This window comes from Rhipicephalus sanguineus, chromosome 6 (assembly GCF_013339695.2).
Source record: "Rhipicephalus sanguineus isolate Rsan-2018 chromosome 6, BIME_Rsan_1.4, whole genome shotgun sequence".
Taxonomy (NCBI): Eukaryota; Metazoa; Arthropoda; class Arachnida; order Ixodida; family Ixodidae; genus Rhipicephalus; species Rhipicephalus sanguineus.
This window is the reverse complement of record NC_051181.1, coordinates 70,917,280-70,945,007: the sequence shown is the minus strand read 5'-3', so window position 1 is coordinate 70,945,007 and position 27,728 is coordinate 70,917,280. Positions and strand designations below refer to the sequence as shown.

At 44.3% G+C, this 27,728-nt stretch overlaps 1 protein-coding gene and 1 long non-coding RNA gene across 2 annotated transcripts in view; one reads left to right on the top strand and one right to left on the bottom strand.

Moving 5' to 3' along the window:
• The window catches only part of LOC119397901 (uncharacterized), a 37,075-nt gene extending 9,783 nt beyond the window's left edge, over positions 1-27,292 (top strand). The window contains exons 2-3 of the long non-coding RNA XR_005184663.2: positions 24,751-24,813; positions 27,213-27,292. This is a non-coding gene — a long non-coding RNA (uncharacterized LOC119397901). The remainder of the gene's footprint in view (positions 1-24,750; positions 24,814-27,212) is intronic.
• Positions 13,427-14,124, bottom strand: LOC125758985 (uncharacterized). Its single transcript, XM_049416802.1, has 2 exons — positions 13,928-14,124; positions 13,427-13,872 (listed from the first exon to the last, which is right to left on the bottom strand). The coding sequence occupies exons 1-2, from the start codon at positions 13,982-13,984 to the stop codon at positions 13,555-13,557; spliced, it is 375 nt and encodes a 124-aa protein (XP_049272759.1). The 5' UTR covers positions 13,985-14,124; the 3' UTR covers positions 13,427-13,554.
• Positions 27,293-27,728: the final 436 nt, after the last annotated feature.

The following is a 27,728-nucleotide window of genomic DNA, read 5'->3' as shown; positions in this document are numbered from 1 at the left end:
TAACGTGAAACATTATCTTTCCATGAAGAACGACCTGCTTTCCTGGATATACGAAAGCGTACCCTGAGTTGTACATTGTAATGAAGGATCATGAATACCACTGAAAAACAGAAACAGTGTTGGATTCTTGCTCATAGAACAGATATCGCGCACTTATGAATGATGAACTAATAAACTAAGCCCATTTTGCCGATTTCTTCCAGCTGTGCTCATCAATGAAGCTGCCGCTCTTGGTGGTGGTGTTGGAGGCAGCGGAGGAATTGTCGGCAAGAAGTGAATAACTGCGCATCAAATCTGTAGTCATGGCTCTATAGAGATCCTAATAAAGTAGATCCTAATCAAGTAATGAAAGTGAAAGCTTGTCCTTTTTTCTTCCATAAAAAGGTAAATCAAGAAGTACCGTTGCATGCGACGCGGCACAGGTATGAGACGCATATAAAGTTTTTGATATAAGCATGGTAATATGCTCCCTAGGGCCTCATAAGCACAGCCCCAAAACTTATTTCCTGCAACTGAGCCTGCCTTCTACCTGGAGTTATAACTAAAACCATGCGACTAACTGCATGACTTTTCGCGTAGAAACAAAGGCACACTGGCAGAACCAGCATTAGATGGAGAGTGCCCTAACTAAATATGGAAGAGCATGCGTGATTCAAGCAGCGACCAACGGTTATCTGTGGCATATAGGATACCAACAAATCATGTTCTGTATGAGCGACTTCCCTTCGTTTTGCGTTCCACTTTTGTAAGCACTAAATGTCGCTGCACAGATCTAGTACTACGCATGATATGAACAAAATGTATTCCAGCAACCTTAGCTGGTGCCAATGTGCATGGCAGCCGGACATACTGCTTATTGCATTGTACATTCACTCAGATCGCCCACATAACGGGCCCAATGCAGGACAATATTAAAGAATCATGTGTTATTCTGGTATAGTCTTGATGTGTTCAAGTTTAGAATAAACGCATTTCTGTTTCAAGAAATGTAGTGGAACATTTATATACGATTCCTAATGGTACACGCACGTGTAGTATATAATAGATGATAGTACTCAATGTCCTCTCTTTTTCACTATTACTCAGCTAAAACTCCTCAGCACAGCTTCACCAGTTCCCGAAGAAAAAAGTACTCCTAGCAGCGGCTATCATAGTTAACTTCTCGCCGCCGCTGTCTTTTGTCCCTCGCGTGTATACGTTCATATGGGCTTCCGACTGGGTCCGAGATCTCTCCATCATAAATCACCCTTTCGTGGCATACTGAAAGGCTGCGAATTTGTTAGACCCTTGCACTCGGGGTGGTCTCTCAACTTGAGTACTTGGAAGGCGACTGCGTCGCGCTGGTAGTTCTCGAACGATCTGTGTGTCTCTCGTTCTCCGAGAGAACGAGAGACACACGCCAAATGGCAGAAAAAGAGTGTTCCACACTCGCCGTCATGGCTATTGGCGGCGCTGACTGACATTTCACGTTTAAAATGCACATATATACCCCATAAAGTGGACGGGGGGATGGCCGTCACGGTAGCTCAGTTGGTAGAGCATCGGACGCGTTATTCGATGGTCGCAGGCTCGGTCCCTGCCCGCAACAAGTTATGTTTTCGTCCACTTTTCTTTCTTCACATTTACATTACATTTACTACTAATGACATCCCCTATACTTTCCTTGGCATTATTGTCTGTTAGTTCTCATTAATATTGTGTATAACAAAGAAAAGCGAGTCCTTACAATTTCCACTTTCCTTCGTTCTCTCGGAGAGTGAGTTGCGCTAGTCGTGGCCATGGTGTCAGGCAAGCTCGGTCGAAACTACTGTGGGACTGATGCGATCCGACGCAGGCTTAGCAAACCCTTGCGAGCACCTTATGTTCCCTACGGTAATTTTTGTGACACTTACCACTTACCATAATATTGCAAATTTATTCATAGAGAGGTAAGTACCGGGTAGTTTGTTGATACCGATGATTAGTGTCGGTGGAATATGACGGCGCGCATCTATAAAGGAAATGAAAAAGAATGAATTTCTGTGATAGCTTGCATAGCGGTGTGTTATAAGAACTTTGCAAAAGGGAGAACATGTACCCAAATATTTATTTCATACGGCTCGTGCGACACGCGCATATAACAAAGAGTACAGTTAAATGATAACGTGAGCTCGCATGTCTGCGGCTGGTATGTTGCGGTGGTCTGCTCCTAATATTGCATTCTGAAAGGACAGTCTCCACGACTCCAAAAAGGAAAGCGTTTCTTATCATCGCCAAAGAGTTCTTGAGGTTCGCCATGCCAATGGATGAAGCGGTTTAACAAAAGAGACTGCATCCTGCGCTGTAGCAGTTCAGCCGCAGTTTCGGCATAGAGTGGTTAATGGAGGACAGTAAATATTGTCCACCGATTGTTATCCGAAGTAATTAAAAGCGTGTAATGGTGGTTAAAGCACAAGAAATTAGAAGTTAAAAGAAATAAGCTCTGTGCAGAACTGGTTTTAATGGTCGTCTTCAGCTTCACCACCTTTATAGTGGATTGTGAAATGACAACCATCATTCTAACGCACTACGGGCGCTTTCTCAAAGGTAGTAGCAGACGGTCTTCCCACCCGGCGCCGGCGCAAGAAGACAAACGCTGTGCACGCCGAACGCCGCGCACGGCGTTCTGTCGCCGCCGTCGAAGGTCACCGCCTCATCATCGCTCGCACCCCACTCCCACCTGTCTTCCTGTGCTGCGCGCGCCGCACACTCACTCGCTCAGTCGTTCCCGCCACCAAGCCCGGCAGACGCTCTCCCCACGCGCCCCACACTACGGCCTTCATGAAAGGAAGTAGCGAGATCAGGCACATAGTCGTTTCCGTCCCATTTCTAAAGGCTCGTTCACACCTGCGACAAGCAACGGTCGCGCGACTAAGTTAATCTCAAAGCGACTGGTCGAAAACGGTCGCAAATGGCCGTTTTGGTCGCAAGGCGACTGCTTTGGCTCAGTCGCTCGCTGCTCGATTTTTCAGTCGCGCGACTGCAGTCGCAGTCCTGTGAACCAATCAGATGCGCAGGAACAGGACGTCAGCCTATTTTACGGGGCAACGGCAATGCAAGCTGTATGCGAGCAGGCGTGAATTCTATGTGGCAACGCGAATAGGTCGCAGGCAGGTGTGAACATTGGTTGCTTTGAGTCGCTTTTTTACCGCCAGTCGCAAACGGTCATGCGACCAGCGCTAGTTGCAGGTGTGAACGAGTCTTAAATCTCATCGGTTCTCTTCGTACATGGAACAACAGTTAGTTTAATATGGATCGATACTGTGAGCGCGGACGAGGCTTGGGTTGCTATGGTCGCCACGTCGCGGTGTGTTCAGGTGTTGACAAAATGGCGTCTCCTATATGAAACGCGCGGAATGGCACGGACGCGAAGCAACGTTGCATTGCTGGAGCTAATCGCGGAGCCCACGGTCATGATTAGAGACCGGAGTTTAGGCAAATGCATATTTTGTTCCTTGCGTTCCTATAGCGGCACTTTGATATATGAACATGAATTAGAGGTTAAGAAGTGCTTTTATAGTGTTCTTATAGTGCCTATAAATGCCTATTCTTGGTGTTTGTGCTTAAATGCTTACAAATGCCTATCAATGCCTATTTTCAAAATTGGCGCTTATATGAACGTTCTGTAGCCTTAAGTTTCGCTTTTAAGTGCAGCTGGAGACTATTATTCATGTTACCGAGCAATAATGACTATTCGGAACTGCTTGGAATTCAACCTAGTCCTATAGTTCAGCCAACTTCCGGACAACAACTACTAGCAACAGTTAAGTGGGACACACCGGCGAGCATCGAGGAAGGAAAAACTAAGGAGAGGGCCTATCGTATCCCAATGTATTGCGAAAAGTGTGGCGGAAGTGACGTCAGATTTCTGGGGCAAACAAACCGGTATGGGGCAAACAAAACAGCAGACGCCCCGCGGCGCGCTCTCCGAGGTGGTTCGCTTCTGCTCGGATTTGTAGTCCCGACGGTTCACACGCAGTAAAATGTTGGAAGCAGACGTTTACCAGGCTCTTCGTGCGTCGCAAGCCCGAGCGCTCCGTGCAGAAATTCTTCGTGGAGCGTTTTAGGGGCGAAGCTCCTTATAGCGGCACCCGTTCGTCCCTCGTAGCGTAGTATGTAACCAGTCTTACGCTTTGACCTGCAAGGTGGTGCCGGTGGGAGATTTTTCCTGTGCGTTGTTGAACAATAAAAAATTCGCAGCGTTAGCTAAAAGCCGACTTCTTCTGTCTCTCATTCCCATTAGCAGCCATTCTTTACCTCCAAGGTAGTGCCTGGTGAGATTTCTCCTGTGCGTGATTAAACAATAAAAATTTTGTTCAAAACGCCGTTGATTGATGAAATAAACCAACAAAAGACGCCAGGGGCCGAATTCACAAAACTCACTTACGAGCAAATTGTCGCGTAAGAGAAATTTTGTCGCGTAAGTCGATTCACGAAGCGAAAAAAACGTCGTAAGAGGCCATCGTTATCACATCGGCCGCTGCGGTAAAGCGCGCTGTGACTGTCCAGGAACATGTCAGCGATGGTGATGCAGTTGCTATATTTGGTGACGTCACTGAAAAAGGCTCGTAAGTGGATTCACGAAGCAAAAAAATGCGCGGAAACAGCGTGGCTACGAGAAAATCCCAAGAGTGGTCCGGACCACTCTTACGAACAATATGGCTGTTTAGAACATGCAACTGCGGCGGGTATCTGGGTGCCGTGGCTAATTTTGAGCTAATTCACGGCCATTTAAGGCTTCTTGATGATTGCTGGTACGTTTTATTTATTTCGGCGCTTTGAGTTTCGTGTGTTGTTTCGCTTGTACGCTATGGACTGTATTGGCACTCGTAGTCGTCCAATAAACTGGGAGTCGCAGTAATAAAGAAGCCTATTGGGTGTCAATGGCGAAACATTATGCATGCGAAGACTTGTGGTTCGATTAAAACCAAAGGTCTACATGAATGGTCGATGAAGTCCAAAGCGGCGCGGTATTTGGTCAACATTTTTTTGTTATGTTGTTGTGTTGCGTCCGACTTCCTCCATTGAGACGTCCAACTTATCATGATGTACGCAGCATTGGTCTAAACCACCACCAAAGAGGTTCAGAGGAGCACATCAGCTGCACGCTATTGGAAATAAAATTGAGCGGAGCATTTCAGTTAGCCGTTATTAAAGCCTATTATATGATTCCACAACATGTCTAGTTGGATTGGCTTTAACTGCCCAATAGGCACGATCGCTGAAACGCAGCTGTCACTAAGCGCTTTGGGTCAATCCAGAGCAGGCTCGTACATTGCAAATCGCAGCATATTATAGATGTGCGAGATTATGCATGAAATCTCAAACAAATCAAGCTTTTCGATCTTCACTGTTCGGAAACCGAAACGGAACGTGTTTATACGGCGAGCAGTCAGAAGTAAATGGATCCAGTAATTTGAAACGACATCAAAAATATGTGCGAATGCTCACGATTCTCGAGTATAAACAAGCCTTTGCCGGATTCACGTCCCTTTGATTACTAACTGCCATTTAACATGGCGTGAGAATATCAAGTGAAGGTGGCTTCACCCACTCATAAATGTATTTTGTGCTCATAAGCGTCAGCTTGACCTAGAAATCATCGCGTAGATAAGGCGAAACCCCCGCAGGAGGCTACTATCGTAGCAGACGACAAACGATAGCAGACGACGGCTTGGGCGAGAGGTGCAACTCGTGATTGGTTGGGAAGCAGTACTCTCTACAACAGCCCATCTTATGACGTTGACAAAACACTTCTTTCATCGCGCGCTCCTGTCGTGTTCGTCATATCTTCCCCCTCGCACATAAGAGAACTTTTTATCTTCTCGCGATCAACGCGAAAGAGCTTTTTCTAAGTTGTCTTAGCGCCTACCCCCTGCTGCGCAGTTTGTAAGAACAACATGGCGCCGTAAACTGTAGGTGTCGGCGCCGATTTTCGCAAACGCATGAGTTCCTTCAGCGTTCGACTGGATGTGCTGTGAATACCGCTGCTTTTCCGGTGCGCGCAAGCAGTGTGAAGACCGACGGCAGTGTCTCTTGGTGCGCCGTGAAGCGTAGCGAAGCCTGTGCCACGGAGTGTTTATGAAGCGGGGATCGGCGCCTGTGTACCGACGGTAACTGGCACTGGAGGAGCCTGCAATGTGTGTTTGAGTGTCGGTAACAGTTCGTTTGCTTCGCGTTCCTGTGTCTCATTAAGGTGCAGTGCGGCATTTCGAATTGACAGCATTTTGGCACGTTACTTGAGTGATTCCGTGCTTCCGTGATTCCGTACGGTAACGCATGAACTACGCTCTGTATTTGGTTCTTGCTTCGCCAGTGGTTAGCCCGTGCGCTTCTATTTTCTTGTGAGCAGTCCAGGCAAATGCAGTGTTCGGGAGTGAAACGATGTGCGTTGTGAACAGTGGTGCTGTGTTGACATTTCCAAGACTTGTGAAGAGGCTGTGCCTGTGTGACAGAAGGTTAAAGCGTTGATAACCGTGTTTCGTCCTACGAAGTTGCGATGGTGCTCTTTGAGGGCTTTAAGGATTTGGCGCTGGGCTTGGCGCTTTCTTTTTTAACTCGTTGCTTCTCCTTTTTGTGATAACCGTAATTCGAACGTCATAACGTGTCGAACCGAAGTCGCTCGCCGAGACATTGTGCTGTAAATGTGGCTGCTTTGGCAGTATGCCTTGACTGTTCTCCGGTGAAAACTTGGACTTGTACCTGGCAGCGAAAGCACGTGGACGTCACGCTTCGCTCCGGACAGAACACAGTTCTCACTGGTGCTTTGCCTTGGATGAAGTCGTAGACCAGCACCTGCTAACTACAGGTTTTCGAGCCCATCTGTCGTGTCGTTTTGCACGGCACTGGAGCCTTGACTACAGCGGCCCACGGCGATTTCTCACGCTTCACCAGTGGACGTACACGTCTTGCTAGCGTTGCATTTCTACGTCAACGGCAGCTTCTTGTCCACGGACGTCTTTTGCCTGTGGCTGCAGAGCACATTCCATTCCCGATGACGCTGACGGCTGCTAATATCGTTGTGCCATCGGTGAGTTGAACTTGCCCAACTAATTTCGTTGCTATTCGTGTAGTGCTATAACGTACGTTTGTAAGTTTTTCATCCCAGCAGATGTAATACCACCCCTTGTTAAGTTCAAGTACGAAAAATGTACTACTACCGCTTGGTATATACGTATATATGGCCTATATACATATATTGCAACATGAGCAAGTACGCCAGCAGTTTTTATGATTCTGCTTAAGCAGGCTTTTATCTGATTATTAAGAGGAGCCTGTCTGTTTACCACGCTTGACAGTTGAGAGAAAAATATTTGATGCGAATTTATCTTCCAGGAGCCATTTAGCACTTTTTCAGGAATTCCCTTTATATTGCAAAATTACTTGTATAGAAGATTGCCACTGTGGCAGCACTATACTTTACCAGGACATATACATTACAGTATGTAAAGCTTACATGGGGCTTCAGTTTGTTTCAAATTGAATAAAGCATATTTGATAGCTATGACTAAGCGATAATTTTTGTGTTTCTGCCAAATATGTATTAAGAGCGCTTTCAATGATGGTTTTTTTAATATATCCTTCTTGGCCTCTTCACAGATTGCAGATTTTCGTAAGGTCGTGGGATACATCGATTGCAAGCACTGGCAAATCAAGCCACCTTATGACTTGGAGCACCTGTACAGAAATAGGAAGGACTTGTGCTCCCTAAATCTACAAGTCTTTTGCAACGGTGGGGGTGTCATCATCCAGCCGACCTCAAAGGGGCCTGGAAGCACGCATGACAGCCTCATCTGGATGGACTGTGCTCTGTCTGGGAGCTTCAAGGGTAGAAAACTGCATAATGGCTGGTTGCTAGGTTAGTTTTTTTAGGTGTTTTAGGTGTTTAACCACAGTAAACACCGGTTAATGTACACACCTTCACAACCAAAACATTGTTACTAACAGTGGATGCTTGTATTATTTTCACACAGCGATGCTAATTGGACGCGTAAAGAGAAGCAAATTATAATAGAATTGACAATGTCGAAAGTGTAAAGTCTACAGCTTATGAATTTTACTCCATAGATGTGAGACTGGAAAGTTGTGCTTTTGAAATAGCACAAGTACTTTTATTGCTTATTGAGCTCTTGTGCCTGTCACTCACACAGTGTATCAAGTGCTCTGCATGGAAATAGCAAGCGGGAGAAAATCGCCTGGCTGTTCGCAACATGCAGGGAGAAAGAACTCTAGTTCAAGCCTCAGGCCACACAGGAGCAGTAAATGCGCATTTTACCTGCCGTAGCTTATCTTTTTTCAATGTTGTGGCACGTTGTATTTCCGCCGTACATGTTCTCAGCACAATTGCATAGTGGCACGGTTATTTCTACAAATCGTATGTGTCCTGAGTATACGCTTGTTGATCTCTGAAGGTCACTCTCACTATGCCTGAGAGCCATGGGTGCTCACCCTCCTGTCCGTGGCTGGCCCAGCTGAGCAGCAGTGCAGTGCAGCCCCCACCCATGCAAGACAGGTCATACAGTGCACCTTTGGTGTTCTGAGCAGGACACAGCGTATCCGTCCGGCATGGCAGTGACATCAATAATAATGATGGTGAGTGTTTGTGGAAGCCATAAGAGCCCATTAACATGCATTTATGGATTATGAGTGTGTTTGTTGCTCGGAATCATTTCTCCTAATCAAGTGCATTTTTTTGCAAAGTGTAATTTTGTTAGGAAAAACCATTTCGAGCAACAAAAACACACATAATCCAATAATGCTTTGTGTTTTCAAGTCTTCAAAATTGCTCCTTCACACTGTATGATGAGGTGGCTATGTTAGATAACTTTAAAGTGATGAACAATAACTGTTGTCTTGTAACATAGAAATACATGAGTACACTCTAGGAACAAATCGTCTATTTGGGAGTATTTCTGCTACACAGCAATAATCAAAATCTTGCTTGCTCGCATTTCCTTTTATCAAAACTTCGCTCTTGGCACTTTTCTGTCAAGAATGCTATGTCACTTTGATAACACGCGCGTCATTCGTGACCCGGAAGTCCCGGGACCGTGGTGATAACGCGTGGAAAGTACGTGAGGTGGATGACGTTATAGTTGTGGGGTAGCAATACTCCACAAATACTTGATTTTTTCTTAGAGTGTAGCATAGTAAACTCATTTTTGGTCGGCTTCTTGCACCTAGTGTAAAGTCGAAATAGAAGATACTTTATTGGCTGATGTCTCACTATTAGGCAGAAGTTTGTTGCCTTCAAAATGAACATCGTAGGTATACATTTATATCATAAAATAATTTTTCAAGGTCTTCATTGTTGGTGGCTCTATGTTCAGACCTTTTTTCCTTGTTTTTTTTTATTATATTTCATACTTGTCATTGGATTCTGAAAATACGACAGCTAGACTTTTTCGCACATATCAGCTGTCGATTTTTACACATAGCATGGTTGTAACAATGACCTGTACTTTTCTATGTTCCAGCAGTGCCATGGGATCAGGTGCCCCACTGTCATGTAATTGTACAGTGTATCTCGGACAAAACACACAAGGCCAACAAGTAGAGAGCGACTACCAGTGACTGTGTCCTGTTCAAAGTGCACGTCAACAGAAAGAATGCATTGTGATAGTTGAAACAGCTTGAATTGTATGGTGAGAATCTGCACAGCTGCAGTTTAATCGTTGAGCAGTGCATCATTCAGCAATTCCTTGCACCTGAGGATTCAAAATTATTTAAATTCTGCATTTAATATACCAAACCTTGACGTTGATGTAAATCACACTGTAGTGGTAATGTGCAAATTAACTTCGGCTTCCTTGAATTTTTAACATGCACGTAACTCAAAGTGCATGTGTGTCTCTGCATTTCACTGCCATTAGAAACAGCAGCCATGGTCGGCAACCAAAACCGTGTTTTCATGTTTGGTAGTGCACGAATGAAACCATTGAAGCGCGTAGTTTTGCTTTTGGTCTATATAGTCGTTCACGATACACGCAATATTATAGCACAAATGATTTTATGTATATATAAGCTCTGGAAAGTCATTTTCCGCGGAATATTTAGATGCAAAAGGAGCGTCACTATTCCTAGTATGTCCAACAGGCTTTAGCACCTGTGTAATGTTATCATATCGCATGCTTGTCCTCTTCAACGGTCAACGTTTCTGCATGTACTGTGTAAGTTTTAATTTTTTTTCATATAGTGTTTGCTGCCATAGGTTTCTCTATAATGTACTTGTATACTCTGAAAATAGTTTATCATCTATGCAGCTTTGCTCATATTACTGCTGAAAGTATTTATTGCTTTTTGTATGGTGACTATGCATGCATTTACTTATGCCTTTTGATGCGCCTGTGCAGTGGTTTAGCTTGAAGAGGGCTGCTGGTGTGCTCTAAACTTGAAACTGGCGACTTCGAACAAATTTGAAGGCTGATAACCATTACTACTATATTCAGACAAGCTGTGATAGCTCCATGAAAATATATTTAAGATTCTGTAAACTGTGCCAGGTAAATGTTCTTAAATTCCTTTATTGTTGTCCATGTTTCATGCACCTGAAACATAATTACTTCGTCATGGCACATTATAAAATGTTATTCTGCCCATTTGTGCTGATCAACATTGCAGCTGAGGCCAGCAGCAAGATATACATGCAAGGTACTGAATCTTTGCATCGCATTCCTTGCCCAGCAGTGCACTGAAATTTTTTTCAAGCGAAATGAGAGACTGATATACAGCAGTCTCTCATTTGAAGGAAGTCGGCACATGTGCACACTTTGAAACCTTTTTGAGGAGTGTTTTCAGAAGAAGCAATAGGGTATTTACATGTTAACAACAGCATTATTTGTACCGAGGAGCTTAGTAACAGTGAATTGTTTTATTTATGTATTGTCGAGAATTTGTCCGAGCTGTGCCAATCTTCCAGCCCACGTCACCTGACATGGCTTGTTATAGTGTTGTCAATATGCCGGACTATGTAAATAAACTATGTGTCATCTTGCAGACATGTACCAGAATGTGATGCATTGCGTTTTTCCTTGACATCACATTGTCGGGGGCTCTTTTCTTATATATCGTCGTAGGCTGCCGCCCACGAAAATGTATAAAAACTGCTTGTGAGTGGGCAGAAACAGAAACTATACATGAAATTGTTCCAAGAGGGTTCGAGAAATGCCGAGTTGGCACATAAGAGTGGTGAGAGATTTCTCTCGTAAGTTACTGCCTTGAAACCTCATGTGCTCAAGACTGCGTGTATCAGCATTGTTGTTTTATAGCAGTTCATCCTATTAACTACTACTCAATGTATGTATGTATGTATGTATGTATGTATGTATGTATGTATGTATGTATGCATGTATCTTTTAAACAAAAACTTACGTTTTTTTTTTCTTTAGTGTAACTTTCATAAAAATTTGCTATTTGATTTCTAGTTCTTTTTCTATCTCATTTTCATTTCTCAAATATGTTTTCTACTGCGCAAAAATTAATGTAACCTTACAAAAAATATGTGCATTCAAACAAGATGTTTCACTTAACAACGTACAGTTCTCAGCAAGAAGTTGGGAACTATGCAACCAACCAGCAAAAATAAGTTTATAGGACAGCTCCTCTGTGTAACATTGCTTCTACACATCGCGTTTGTCTAATATGTACAACAGACTAGGCGACTTCAACCAGGAGAACCAAGCTTTCGCCCGTGGCTGTACATATTTTTACATATGTGCGTGGTATCTCTACGTATTGTCATACGTGTTGCCAATTACTATTAAGGGCACAAAACTAGGCTAGCTGAATATGCGGATTTTTGTTTGTTCACCTGTCATCTATACTGTAACTGCTGTTGATAAAGAATAAATTCGCGTTTAAAATTTTCATGTACTTACCAAGGGAAGAGTAGCCCTTTATGACGCAAATGAATTTGCGGTAATCTTTTCCCAGGCCTACAGTTTTGCCCTCTCCTCAGAACTCGATAGCCTGCTGGAGTCCTTTATAGCCATTGACAGAGGCATTACACGGAGCTGCGCAACACGACAGAGACCGAGAGAGAAGACACAAACACATCACTGTGTTTGTGTGTTTTCTCTCTGTCCCTGTCGTTTTGCGCAGCTGCTTGTAATGAATCCCACCCAACTAGCACGCAAACGTGTCCCGACAATGGCACTCATCTTGGCCGCAAGCATTTTGGCCGCCGCGTGTCTCCTGATGTTATTGAAAACACCGCGATGTCTGACCGGCAGTCGAATAGCCAGAGTCGTGAAAAGTAATGCCCAGGTATGATAATTGGGTTTCGGGACTGGGCACCCTTGCGATAGTAGTGGTTAGAGCAAAAAAAAAGATACTCTTATTTCTATGATCCGTGAGGGAGCACGGCGAAGCGCATTTGGGTATAAAGGGGCGTGAATGAAGAGAGCGGAAAGGCCACCTTCTCAAGAAAAGAGTGCTCGCAACACATAGCCTCAGGCCGTGCTATCCATTTTTCCATTAAAAAAAAAAACGTGGGTGCTTGGCGACACTGCGAATCGAACCCAGTACCTCCCGCATTGTAGTCTGACGCTGTAACGACTCGACCACCGCTGCAGTGTTTCAGAAGAGAGCTGGCCACTGTAACACTTACTTCATTGTATATATATTATCTTTCCCTCGAAAGACACGTAATTCAAGACGTCCGGTGAAAGTCGATCAAAAAAAGGAGAAAAAAACTCGGGATCCTAATGCATTCGCCTAAGGTGACTCGAAGGTTAAAGCCATCAAATGGGGCTATATTACTGTGCACTTTGTATCGAGTGCGACATCACTGATCAACTATCGCTAATTGACTGTCACTAATGTCACTTTCACTAATTGAATATTCAATGTGTTTCGATTATTGTCGTTTAAATAAACTTTCACTAAACAAATCACTGCTCACTTAATTTGCTTCGATTCTCATATATAAGCACAATCACACGTTCGCTCGCTTTTGTATGGCTTTCGCTCCCATAGGGTGTATGCACGACCGGCATCGACAGCGACATGCAGGCAAGTCTCGCTGTGCACTCTGGGTAATCCGCCATTTTGAAGCAATAACAAGCAGACGAGCAAAGCAGCGTGTATGACCAGTCGATAGCTGTCATGGTTTACTGCGCCGTTGTAGGCTGCAAAAGCCGTACGTACACCAAAGCCGAGAAAGAGAAGGCTAAGCAGAACAGTCAGAACCTCAGCAACTTTCGGTTTTTCAAGATTCCAAAGGTGCGGGTTCATGAATGCGGCAAGACGAGGCAGCTGTCGCAACGCCGGCAGCGCGGGTGGATCGCCCGCCTCAACAACAAGGGTGTCGCCGATAATCCGCAGAAGTACAAAGTGTGTTGCCGACACTATTTATCACGTATGCAAGTCTCGCACCTACGTTACCTATTTTAAAGCGCTGCCCGTTCCTGTCACTGTAAAAGTGTTATTTTGGGCACCGCGGATGCAGGCATTGCTTTGAGCAGAGCGTTGGTGTACTCTGTTTCGCAGGGCCACAGTCTCCAGTGGGTGCTGCTGGCTCTGCAAGGGCTTTTCGGCTCACGAGCTGCACTGGCATCGGCACCTAATCGTCGTTTTTTTCATCGTCGATGACGCGAAATCCATTTCAGCGATACTAGGCCTCACATCCAATTTCCTGATGTGCATCGGCAGCCACGAGTTGGCGCTGTCCGTGCACGAACGCTCCTGCCGCACGCACACGCCGTACTCTACGTAAAAAAGCAGTGCCACGACATCGGAGCACGCATCGCCGTTCCCGGCCATGCACGTACAGTGCGCGGCAACGACTTTACCGTCGCACTTGCACAGGGCCCATGAATCCACAGGTTGCCTGTTGAGGCTCTGCGAGTGGTTGACCTGGGCAAAAAGATAACATTGTATTCCGCTAGAAGAATAAAACACTTTAACGTACCTTTGTTTTGAGAATCACGGAGTCTGAGGAAACTTCCTTAACCGATGGCTCGCGCATCCAACCGCTGGTCACAAAATTGTGGCCTTCTAATCCTTTTTAAGCCTTTAGTTGCTGGCGGGTAAGGAAGCTGATCCTCAAAACAAGGAACTCGCTTATGTCTGCGGCGTCGATTCACGGCCACAGGTTGACGTCTCTTACGCAGTCGCTTTCCCGAAGCTCAAAGGGGTCCAACCACACAGGGCAACTTTCTCACTGTAGCGCGCCTGGTCTTTGACGCACAGCGTCGCTGCATAATCCGCTTGATCATGCGTCATTTTGCCGCAAAACAATGTTGCATTCTTGCACAGAGATGCCAAACCGCACGCCCGGAGACCGACTGCGACCACACATCGACGACCAGTCCACAAACGTTGCCTGCTTTGGTCTGCTTGCTATTGCTTCAAAATGGCGGATTACCCAGAGTGCACAGCGAGACTTGCCTGCATGTCGCTGTCGATGCCTGTCGTGCATACACCCTATAGACGTTAGTAAGCAACGCGAACGCCGTCTCTTTTTTTTCTTATTATTAATCAAGCGAACGCGCAGCACGCGCGCCCTGTGAATCCAGGCGCATGTGTAGTCATGTCACTTCAGGCCGAGACAACACCGCTTCTTTTATGTTTGCTCACGCAAACTCGGCAAGGACGAGGTGACTGCGCCGTGTTTTCTGAAAAGCATTAGCACGTAGAAACCTCCCGACGAATCTTCCTTGTTTTACGCGTGCACATATCTAAGCGTATACGATTGCTCTCTCATTCCAGCCCTGTCAAAATGCTGCGGTGAATCGGACCTGCGGCATTACGCTATGATAGCTTTCTTACTGCTGCTTTGTATTTCTGTACAGTTCTCCGTAGGCTCAAAAGCCGCTCCTATGTCTTGTACTGAGATCTTCGTAAGAAATGCAGAATTTTACGTCTAGCTACAAAACGCCCTAATGGCAACCACCATACCGTGCTCGAACATGCCTAGTTAGTTTAGTGGCAGCGCAGCTTCATGAAAATGTAACTAAACTGGTTGTGGTAAACAGGGGGAGACGTTTCGGTCACATCTTCAAACCTTCAATGTTTCAATTTACTCGCGGTTTAAATATGCAGTGCGTTTGGAGCGTTGTTCGCCTGCACTTGACGGGATAGCGCACGGATTATTAACGCCATCGAGCAACTAGATTTTTGTTAGCTATGGTCATCGATGAAACACGAGCACTGGGCTTCGCGCAAGACCCCAGGACGTCTGCGGCAACACGTAAGAGCTGTAGCAGACGCCCGGAACTGGAAGCTGAGATGCAGCGAAAATACATTGGGTATCATCGTATACCCTCGATGCTAGACGCTTCGCGTGCAGCCTTGCTATCACCTGCGCGCACTTCTTTCTTTCCTTGTCGTTTGATCGGCTTTCGCGTTGCCTCCTTGCCCTCAAAAGTGGCTGGTAAGTTAAATTCCTACCATTGTTATCGTAATCCCTCGAGATACGAGAATTCTTCGCTAAGAAATTGCGTAGGCAAGAGAAAGCTTTGTGAATTCGGGCCCAGATGTTTTGTAAAAGCAAAACGAAAGAACGCCAGATGTTTCTAAAGCAAAACGAAAAGACGCCAGCTGCTTAACGAAAGACGCCAGATGTTTTCTAAGCAATGGTTTTCTAAACAATGAAAATTCACAGCGTACATGTAAAATTAAAGTGCGCTGCAAGTCGTCATAACTCATCGAACCTTTATTATAAACGCGCCCGATCTCACGTCGGTGATGATGTACTGGGCAGAATTCACGGAAGATTCACGGTTTACCGATTAACCTCCGCAGCTTCGCCCACTCATCATCATTCACTCCGTGGATATGCTGTGATTTTTGTGCAACAGTACAGAAAGTACCGGTACGTGCCGTAATCAAAAACATTCAGCCTCTGCCTTATCGTATTCGAACTCACCTCGCAGTGACTTACACGTTCTGCTGGGCGTTAGGCCTTCCTTTTCCTTTCTCGTAGCCCGATTTCCAGATCTATTGCCCGATTAGCGGTGACCCTACTGAAAAAACCTATATGGTTTCATACAGGATCCGTATGGTTTTATACAGGACTTACAGGACTAAATATAGGAATTGTATAGGACCGTGTGGGGGTATATAGGATCCAAACAGGATCCAAATGGGACCTAAACAGGACCCATATGGCGGTATATAGGACGCAAGTAGGACCTACAGAGGACCCATATGGCGGTATATAGGACTCAAATAGGACCTCCAGAGGACCCATATGGCGGTTATAGGATACAAATAGGGCCGCCCAGGACCTATATGGCGGCATATAGGATCAACACAGGAGTTATTTTCTTTCATCCGCTCTCATTCAAACCTCTCACAATCTCTTCCTGATCAATAGTTCGCCTTTTTATCTCTATAAGTGGCAGGACAGCACCTAATGCTCAATGTTATCTTTCAAATTCCCTTTCATCTCAATGTAGCTCTCGAACCAGCTGACTTTTTTTTTATTTTGACAAGTGGCAGTGTAGCACATAATCATCCGCTTTCATCTACACCTCTTACAACATCTTTTTGCACCCGCACCCCTTACAAAAATGCACTTTGCGTGTCAATTGACCCCGAACCGAGGCCTTTTTGACTTAATATCTGGTCAATTAAACGGCAGCTTCTAATGAGTGCCCTCAATAAACATTGAATTGACATTAGGTTTGAAATATTCAGTTGACTCTCACTCATTTTATTTTTAATTGACATACATTAAGAAAGTTTTAATTGACCCACGGTCACTACACATTTAATTGACCTAGTATTGAGCGCTCTCAATGAGGGATGTTGACACCTACATTAGCTTCTGGGGTAGAATTCACAAAACGTATTGTGTGTGTGTGTGTGTGTGTGTGTGTGTGTGCGCGTGCCTGCGTGCGTGCGCGTGTGTGTGTGTGTGTCATATGGCCAGCACCACTATTGGCTGCAGTTTTCTGTTACGCATATTTTTCCATTTTTCTGTAAGACACGTTCGTTAATAAAGGTCCTGAATTAGGCATAAACCAAACTTGAGGATACAGTTACAGCACTCAGTGGAGGAGCATTGTATTACATAAAACTGCATACAAGCATTTGCTTTCAGGCACTGACTGTGCGGCGCACGTGTTTCTGAACTGTGTAGACGGATCGTGTCGCGGTCAAGTGCGACACGTGCATTTGCTTCAATGATGCGCTATAACGCTGCCTTCCAAAATTAGCAAAAATACCCTTGATTCAATGTTTATCGGAATGTGTATTCAATGCTCTGACAGGCAGTGTCTTTATTATTATTATTTTATTACTATTTATTCATGAGAAGTACGATAAAAAAGGAGATAAAACACGTCGTGGTAGCCGGCTTACGCGAAAGGAATGCGCATTCGACGAACGCGTCTTTCAACGGTCGTGCATTTTAAAGCTGCTCTCCCCCGTTGGGGGGAAAAGGCGCACCCTATTGTTCCGAAACTCGCCTGTCTGGTAAGTCGCGGGCGGTAGTCTTTGCACGTGGCGAGACCATGAGCGGGGAAGAATTCTGAGAACGCATGTCGCAAACTTTCGCTGCACAGGTGCAAGGAGGCCCGTCTTCTGTTGCGATCAAGAAAATAACGCGAGAAAAGATCAATTTGTATTTTATAGGGTGCTAATATTGCGCCATGAAAACTTGATAGTTCACAAATAAGCTTCGCAGAATTTATTGGGAGTTACACCCGTGTAAATTTCTGACGGCCACTTTAGTTCTTGTTGTGTATCCCTCCGCGCCGCACTTTCTTCTTCAGAATTGCTCACCAGCGTCACGAGTGCGGATGGTGTTCGTCACTTGCGATCTCTCTTGCTCTGATGTCGTGGACATCGAGTACCGCGATGTGCACAGGCTATCAGCGAGAGTGAAGGACATACTTCGCTTATGTGCTGCAATTGTGGCCGTACATGGAAGTTTGTTTCGGCGGAACGGTTGTTCACCAGACCCAGCATCGCAACATTCCTGCGGAAAAATGGACACCTCAGCCTACATGCAAGACTCCATCGCAGCTTCCCTTCTGCAAAGCTGCAGAGACAGACACCGTCACCATGATGTGCCATCAACATTTTCTGTATTTGCTGGATCTCCAAACAACGCGCCTCTGTTGATTATATTTGAAGGTAAGTTTACCATTTTCACTGCCTTCGTACGTTCTACTCGAAAGTCATGAAAACTGAAAAAAAAGTATTGTGCGTTGGATGTTGTATCAGTATGCAACTACGTAACTATTGTGGTTTACATTATTAAACCGTCCTCTTCTAGCTATTTTATTTTTTATGACAAGATTTTCTCTTTTTTTGTATTTCTTACAGGCAGGTCTTGCCCTGGTTATTCGGAAACAGGCGCTACGCCAACTAAATGATGGCATTCGTCCCTATTGGAGTTTTCGTAAAAATAAATATAGATGTTAACAGATCTGTGTTTTCCATTTTGACTTGAACACTTTACAGAACACCGAAGGTCCGCTGCAGCTTACACAATGAAGAAATCACAGCATCTGCATCACTGTGCATGTGTGTGTATGGTGCCGTTTTATTGCGGAGATGCTTAAAGATTTAAATAAATAATCAGTTACCAAATATTCTTGCCTGATCGTTTTTCTTCGAGTATATAAGTGCAACAGTGAATTCTTACATTCTTATAATTAGACTGCTGCGAGATATCATTACAGCTTGAATTGCTGTATATATTTGCTTTTATTACACGCTTCATAAACTGGCATGTCTTTATCAATATGTTCCTTTGCTGCACGTCATTTGTGACCCAAATCGCTTATTCGGCCCATGTTACCCATATCACCTGTAACACCCATATAATCAACCTACCTATATCACCTATACGACCTATATCACCTATACAACCTATATCACCTATAAACCTGTATCACCTATAAACCTGTTTCACCTATAAAGCCGTATCCCCTATGCGACCTGTATCCAATAACATCATATGTATGGGTCCTGTATATATAGGAATTTTCAGTAGGGGATTTGCTCGTGTATATAGAGTGAGCGCAGTAGGTATTCGGCGCAACGCCAACCTATGGTTGACGTAACTTCACGTCGAAAAGAAGACACCGCTGTATTGTATACGCGATCGTGCACGTAAAGTTTGTAATTCCAGTGCGCACACAACACAAGCACGCAACGAGCGCACACCGCACAATGCATACATCACGTAGTCCGATAACAACAACAAAAATTTATTGCAAAAGTTTGAACAACACAGCCTCTAAAACGTACGATGCCTAACGTACGCACCGTAAGTACATGGTATGTACTTACGGTGCGTCAGACGCCAAAAACAAAATTTCACGTGTGTTCCGAGCTGACACAACGAGTAAGAAGCAACAAAGCGCACATCCGAGAGCTCCGCATGCAAATACCATGCCTTAGTCATCAGTAATGAAGCGAACGTATACGTACACATGAAAATTGACACCCGGTACTGCCCGCAGTGCACGCGATTTTCACGGGGTATACGCAACAGCTGGGCATTGCGTAGCTTTCCTAACGAACACACAGAAGGAGCAGCGCGCGTGAATCGACTACGCCGCTACAGTGACGCCGCTTGCACGGCGAAAAACAAAACAAAAAAAAAGGCTGCAAAAGTTTCGCGACTCGCTCAATGCGCGCATGCGCTTGCAAACGACGAGACGGAAATCGCGAAATGGTTCGCTGCTTCTTCGCTAGGAGGCAATGCGGGCGTTTGCGATGCGGAGGCTTCATGAATGTGACGTCAGGGCCTCTCCTTAGTTTTTCCTTCCTCCATGCCGGCGAGCATTCGCCGCCGCACTGATATGGCGCGAGCGGTTGGCGAATGCGAGATCGCGGAGAGTCGTCAGCGGAAAGGAGAGTGAAGAGCGAAAAGAGAAAGAAAAATGTGATGTGAACGGACTTTTGTTTTGTTTGTAATTTGCATTGTAAGAGGTTCATACAGTAGCATGGTCAGAAATTTTTTCGGGAGGGGGTTCAACCATACTTTATGTATGTTCGCGCGCGCGTTTGCACGTGTGCCTGTATTATACACATCCAAACTGAAATGTTCATGGGGGGGTGGGGGGTGGTGTTGAAGCCCCCGAAGCCCCCTTCCCTCCCTGGCTATGCCAGTGGTTCACTGCCAGGGGAGAAATTGCCTCTACCCGATTCGACCCGGCCAATAGGAGGAATCCCTATACCTTTGGTCTTTTAGCGATCTGGCTATCTGCTCTTGCTCTGCCGTTCCCTTTCATGCCGAAAAGACACCTAGGAGTGTGGTGATGCGACAGTGGACACTTGACTCACCGTGCAGAACACGGGAAAGTCCGTGTTCTGCGAACCGTGCTGGACGGCTATATTCAACTGTTGGCGCCTCCGTGCCATCTTGAGCAATAACATTTTTGTTTTCATGTCGTAGATAGAAGTCGCGCACCTCTTCCTTTGAAATTATTTGCATTTATGTGCAAATTTATTGTGCCTATATTTACGATTTTGGAAGCCTAAAAGGTTGTTTTGCCTGCCTATTTTCGCGCCTAAAACGGGCTTTTTTATGCCTCAAAATCCGGCCTCTAGTCATGATGCATTACTACACTTCAGCGCTCGCAGACGGTGACACTACTCGCCGAGCAAGAGCACTGTGAGAGGAAACTGTGACAGAGAAAAGGCGCGTTTGTGAACCCTCCACAGTATGTGACGGAGGCGCAGTGGATAGCGTGCCCGGCATCTGTTGTCAATGACCGATGGGTCATGGGTTCGACTCAAGTTCATGAAACTTTTTTTCTTTGGCATCTGATCGTGTATATTTTTCGGGACGGAAATACGTCACAAAAGTCTTGGTGGACCCCGACATAAAACATTTTCGCGTTAAAAACACGTTCCCTGTTCTGTGAGTTTACCTTTTGTGCCTCTTATTTCACCCATCACAATTTCCCGCGTTCGTTCTGTCGAGCTCATTTATAGAATTAGGATTTCTGCCCAATCGGCCTGTCTGAACTGGAGTTTGTGGGCCGACAAAATTAATTTCCAATTGTAAAAGACTGAAATGCCATGAACGTTCTTGCTGTATCTGATTATAGGAGATATCGCAAAAGAATAATCTGGTGTTTCTTTTTTAATTGAAATCCTTGAAATTACTGATTGTCGCTGTCACAGAGGTCGTGTCATTTGCTTAAGCAAATTGGACATTGTAGTGACATTCATGTCACTCACATAAACTTTTAGGCTCAGAAGTCGCTTCGCAACTGCGACCACTTGTAATAGAAACAGGTGAAACGGACTTAGAATGAATAGCGTATGCCGTAATTTTCAGTTGAATAGTTTCGTTGGCAACAACATGACTTATGTATCAATGCAGAGCACTGAAAAAATTACACCATCTCCCGCTAAATGGGACCATGAGGCGATGCGAAGCCGGAGCACTTGCACGATCGCGTTCCGTTGGCGTTCGTTGGGCATGCTACCGACCTCGCGTCGTGGAACGCGAAGAGGGACGCTACGCGCGTCGTATCTTCCATCTAGCCTGGCCGTTAATTCTCACAGGGCGAGCGGGGAACGCGGTCGACAGGCGGGCGAGAGGGGGGCAGCGTAGGAGAGGAAAGAGAAGGGGAGGGGACGCGCATGCGCTTGAGCTCATCGCGGCGTTGCGCAGGAGAGAATTTCGGCATGTCTAGCCCGCGTTTCAGAGGAAGAGTGCAAAGGGGGAGGGGAGAGGGGTATGAGAGAGGGGGAGGGGAGAGGGAAAGTGGAGATGGGAGGGGGAGAGGGGATATGGAGAGGGAAAGTGGAGAGGGTGAGTGAAGAGGAGGTGTGTGGAGAGGGTATGCGCATGCGCAGTAAGGGTGGTCACGCCGCACACCACCAGATTGAGCTCGGCCTTAAGATACTTCGCATCTAATATATGCTCGTATTTTACTTTGATAGGGATAGGAGTAAATTCCCAAAATCGCAGCAAGTGCTATATATACATCGTGACATTAAAACCTGTTATAATGTATATACGTATATTTATCAAAGTTGCCAGATGCTACCGCGCTAACAAGGAAATAATAATCACAAAGGAAGCTTCAAAAAATTTGCGCGACTTTCGCGTAGCAGCCCTAAAGAAGTGGAAATTTATTGGATTTTTACCTTCTTGAAAATATGACAATTATAATAAAAAAGATCACTCAAACACAAAGGGGAGTTGAAAAAGTCGCATTATATATTTTGAACAGCGAAAATATGCGCAACTATGAATGAAAGCACATATTTAGAGAGCGAAAGAGAGAGAGAGAGCGATAAAAAAGGAAGGCCGGGAGGTTAACCAGATATCGGCATCTGGTTTGCTACCCAGAACTGGGTTGGGAAAATGTAGGCGAGAAAGAGGGTGTAGAGGGAGAGAGGGGAAAAGATGAGGGAAAAACGCACGTAGACATACAGGATAAAACGTAAGAACACACGCAGGAAGGGCTTTCTGGATAAAATTGTTTAAAAAGGCCGGTCGATCGCCAGAAGCGCCGGAGCGCTTGCACGGCCTTCTGCGACGTTGTGTCCTGTCGATGGCGTAAAATTCTTTGTTCCGACAAAGTTCGGTGATTAAAGTTGCTGAGCGTGTTTGCAAAGGGATTGTCGCTGTGCACTGTACTGTGGGCAGTCGCAAAAATATGTCGAATTGTTTCTGCGTTGCCACAGTGGTCAAAGGCTGCGTTGTCGGTCATCCCGATGCGGAAAGCATAGGCGTCACAAGTGAATGAGCCGCACTTCAAGCATGCTAGATTTCACTCATTTGACCCTACCGTATGCCTTCAATTCCTATCGAGGCTTCGCCGAGTAGACGTGACCATTTTTTGTAGGCTGTGCTGGGGCGCTGCGTTTAGCAAAGCGTATATTTACTTTTTAACATTGTCTCCAGAGTAGCCTCCATTCGATGGAATGCACGTTTGCCAGTGATGAATACTTGTTGATTCCCCCAACGTATGTTTGAATTAAACACTCAACTACTCCGACTAATCGAACACGCTATTAGTGAAGGACAAACGCGCTACATATGAATGTGATGGTAATTAAAATAACTATATTTGCCGGAGGAATGTAAATAAGCCCAAAACATGCGACAAGCGGCGGGAAAATTTTTGAAGCGACTCCACGAATAAAGCAGCCCAAATCCGCTTATTATAAGGGGAACCGGCAACTGTTATATATATATATATATATATATATATATATATATATATATATATGCCTTTAATAAATATATACGCCTCTATAACATAAGCAGAATGGTAAATGTAGTAAACAGTGTCTGTTTCCTAAATTCCAATAACCGGTAGTTTCAGTGATTTATTTCTTTACACAAATTGGTGGTCATTTTATGTGCCACCTATAGGTTCGTACAGCTACGCGCTTTTATCCTTATACCGTTCTCTACGTTGCATACTCTAGGCTCAAGATCGTAGACTGAAGACATTTACACGAGGCTCAGGAAGGCATGGCGCTGATCTATGTACGTATAATGGGGGATTGCCTTTAGTCGATAAGACTGTACACCTTATGAAGTGAATGTTTCTTGGTACGTGACACTATTAATAAATGGAGTACGAATTTATGTTCGGCAAGCCTTCAAAGGAGTGTTTGTTGTAGTGCTGAAACTCTTAGAGAAGCGTGAGAAAACGAGATAATGACAAGGTCAGGCTCTTAGCTGCTTTACTGCGCTCCAGCAATTGAACTTTCGACCGAAAGCTCATGGCAAATGATGAAATTACCATGGCACTGGCCACATGTATCTAATTACTTTCCAAATTGGAACAGAAATTAAAAGCAAATGCATTTTCCAAAGACCCTTGCCTCTTAATTGGAGCACCGTGATTGTTTTCGAAAGACATCATCGTACTCTTTCCTCTGCTCCTATTTCTGATTGCATTGTAAATGAAACACGTCAAGCGGTAACATTGCCCGTCACAATCAGTATGCTTTGTTAAAGAAATATGGCACATGCTCGTCTAATTACAGTTTGCAGTTACACGCCAATATTGGTTAAGGGCAGCATATAAGAGCCACGGTTAAGACACGGCTGTACCAAACCTTCCACTGAGGCTGCAACGGAGGAACACTTGTGAGTACATCTTTGCATACTGCTGACTTTGCGACGACTGAGGTGAAAAAATATGCGAGGCCATATTCGTGGAGTTTCTCATTAGAAAAACTTCACTGGTCATTACTTGGCCAACTGAGCTAATATTGTTACGGAATTCAGAGCGACAGAAATATTCTCTTCGGTAACTTCGATACAAAAAGAACATATTATAATTGCTGATTGTGCACTTCGGTAAACAGGAATCCCTCCTAAAACAAAATTACCTTTTCCGTGTTATGCGAAACTGTTCTGATTGACTTTCACGTTATTAAGACAAATTTTCGTTTGGTGTGAACACCGTGTTGTAGTTGCAACACCCTAAATGGTCTCTATTCCTTTAGGAATATTGTGAGGATGCTTTGTGGTTTTTAGCTAGAAGCTAGTGTTGAAAATAGCATCCAGAAGAACACCCAATTTTCATCTTAATATCATATACCCAAACGCAATTTTCCTAAAACACATTGTATGAACGTCTTGTAGCTATAACACATATTTATTGTTTATCACGCATTGCTAGAATTTAACACGCGACAGTATTTCCTGATATTTAGATAAAAACAAAGGATCAAAAATAAATTCGTTGTTATAGTACAAAATTAGGAAATACGTTGTTGTGAAGCGCTGCAGGAATGAAGAAATGTGGATTATTTGCACTCATATGTATTTATTTATTTTTGCAGGACCAGACAACATGAACGGTGTCGTTGGAATTAACGCCCTTGTGTGGGTTGCCGTCACATTAGGTAATGCACCTTAATTCATACAGTTGTTAAACAAAAACATTTTTATATTATTTTAAGAAATACCATGTGGTGCAGCAACTAGTGCAACACAATCGTATCTCAACGTTCTCAATGGAGGGAGAAAAGGCAATAGTAGCTTATGAGAGCAAGCGAAAAATCTTACTGAATACAACAAGTAAATGAAACACTTGAGCAAATTCTCGCCCAGGCTATTTCGTTCGTGTGCGCCTGTAATAGACTCTTTCGTCGCACCTTCATCTATATATATATATATATATATATATATATATATATATATATATATATATATATATATATATATATATATATATATATATATATATGTATATGTATATATATATATATATATGGGTCATTCCATGCGAAATCACAAAGCATTTTCCCGCCTGTTTGTGAGAGTCTGTAGTTTTGCACCGACTGAGCTAAAGGGCATCAAAGAACAATTTTTTTCACAGGGCGTTTATAGGATGCACTCAATAAAATAGTATTTCCGGCAAGCTAATGAAGTGATGCAACTGTAAAAATAATGACTTATTTATGTATATCGATTCTTCGAGGGCTTTTCGCACGAGGAAAATTGAATAAAGTTGCAAAGTTCCATATTTTTTTCAAGGAAAAAGGCAAACTCAAAGGGTACAAATGAATCATATACTGGAAGCCTGTTTGACATACTACAAAAGAAAAATAATTTAGTCGCTGAAGGTGTAGCAAATCGTCTGAAAAAAAATTGCGAATTTAACTTTTTTGAGAAAAGCTCTGTATTCATCCTCAAAAAACATGCCTTGGTGATGGGACGAAAAATATGCACTATACTTCATTTGAAAGCTCTATGTATTAGCACAACATAGACACAGTTACAAAAGGGTATTATTTTTTTAACTTGAGAAATATTTTTTTGAAATTTTGTATCTCCACCAGCTTTTCACCGACGTAACTCAAGCGGCATGAAGTACTCGCAAAGGCAATCTTCAGCCCATGCCCACTGACCTGGGATGCAGACGTCAAGTCTATATATATATATATATACATAGTCAAGTAGATCCTCCGTGAGAAGTCACAACGTTGTTTATTTCGACGATTCAGCCAGAGTCTGGCCTTCATCAGGAATGAGGGTACAGTTTGTTGGTGCTCAGTTTTATACAGTAATAAAGAAGAAAGGACAAGCGGAAAAAAAAAAATATTGACAGCATGGGTAGACCCCCCGCCCCTCCGACGATCACTTTTAAGACTTAACTTCTTTAAGTCTTTAAGGCTTAACTTCTTTAAAAAGCTCTTTTTTCCCCACACTGCACCACCGGAGCCACGAGGCGCTGCCTGGTCGGGAGGAATACGTTAATAGAGGGAAAGATATGCAGGCCGCGGACATCTTAAAAGTGATCGTCGGAGGGGCGGGGGGTCCACCCCATGCTGTCAATATTTTTTCTTTCCGCGTGTCCTTTCTTCTTTAATACTGTATAAAACTGAGCACCAACAAACTGTACCCTCATTCCTGATGAAGGCCAGACTCTGGCTGAAACGTCGAAATAAACAACGTTGTGACTTCTCACGGAGGATCTACTTGACTACTTGCAACGCTACGGCCACTCCACCACCATGCCTATATATATATATATATATATATATATATAGAGAGATAGAGAGAGAGAGAGAGAGAGAGAGAGATCTGTAGCTTTCGAGACACTGCTCCAAAGCAGTATCCTATATCTGCGAAATATTCGATGACGCCCCGTTAAGCACCGCGCGCGCGCTACATTTCTCTTGCACTGGTTGTATGATCACAAAGAAGCAGGACAGTAAAGACGCAGGGCACTTTCACATATATCAATGGTGGGCAGTTATTAGAATCACGGCCTAAATACCATATTGTAAAAACACCCGCTCAGAAAAATGGTGTCTTCATTATTTCGTGATACATTTCTACCTCTATCTAAAGTAACGAAAAATCGTTGAACAGGGAATCTCGCCGGAGTCAAGCTTCCGACAAGTGCACTTACCGAACGTTGGCTCCAGCGACATTCTCTCTTCAAAGATTTGTCCCTGCCTCGAGTCGCCATCGTGCCCTCAACTCCTGCCCTGTCTAGATTTTTTAAGAAATAGGTACACATCATATGGAGAAGTCTATGTCAGCGCACGGTTTATTTGCTCTCTAAGAGAGAGTGCTGGTGCTAGCAAACAAATCTTTATAACTAATTTGAAACAACATCTTTTTATGAAGCAGGACCTGCTTTCCTGGATATACGAAAGCGTACCGTGGGTTTGCATTGTAACGAAGGATCATGGATACCACTAAAAAACACAAGCAGTTTTGGACTTCTTGCTTATAGAACAGATATCGCGCACTTATGAGTGATCAGCTAATTTCTTCCAATTTCTTCCAGCTGTGCTCATCAATGAAGCTGCCGCTCTTGGTGGCGGTGTCGGAGGCAGCGGAGGAATCGTCCGTAAGAAGTGAATAACTTCTTACGGACGTCAACCTGGTAGTTCTCGAACGTCAACCTGGTAGTTCTCGAACGATCTGTGTGTCTGTCCTGCTCTCGGAGAATGAGTTGCGCTAGTCGTGGCCTTGGTGTCACGCGAGCTGGGTCCAAACAATTGTGGGGCTGATGCGATCCGATGTAGGCTCAGAAAGCCCTAGCGAACGCCCTATGTTCCCTACGGGAACGTTTGTGACACTTACCACTTACCATAATATGCAAAATTTAATATTTGAGAGGTAAGCACTCGGTAGTTTAGGGTTGGTATCGATGATTATTGTCGGTGTTTTATGAGAACTTTGCAAAAGGGAGAACGCGTACGCAAATATTTATTTCATATGGCTCGTGCAACGCGCACATATTACCGAGAGTACAGTTAAATGATAATGTGAGCTCGTACGTCTGCGGCTGGTATGCTGC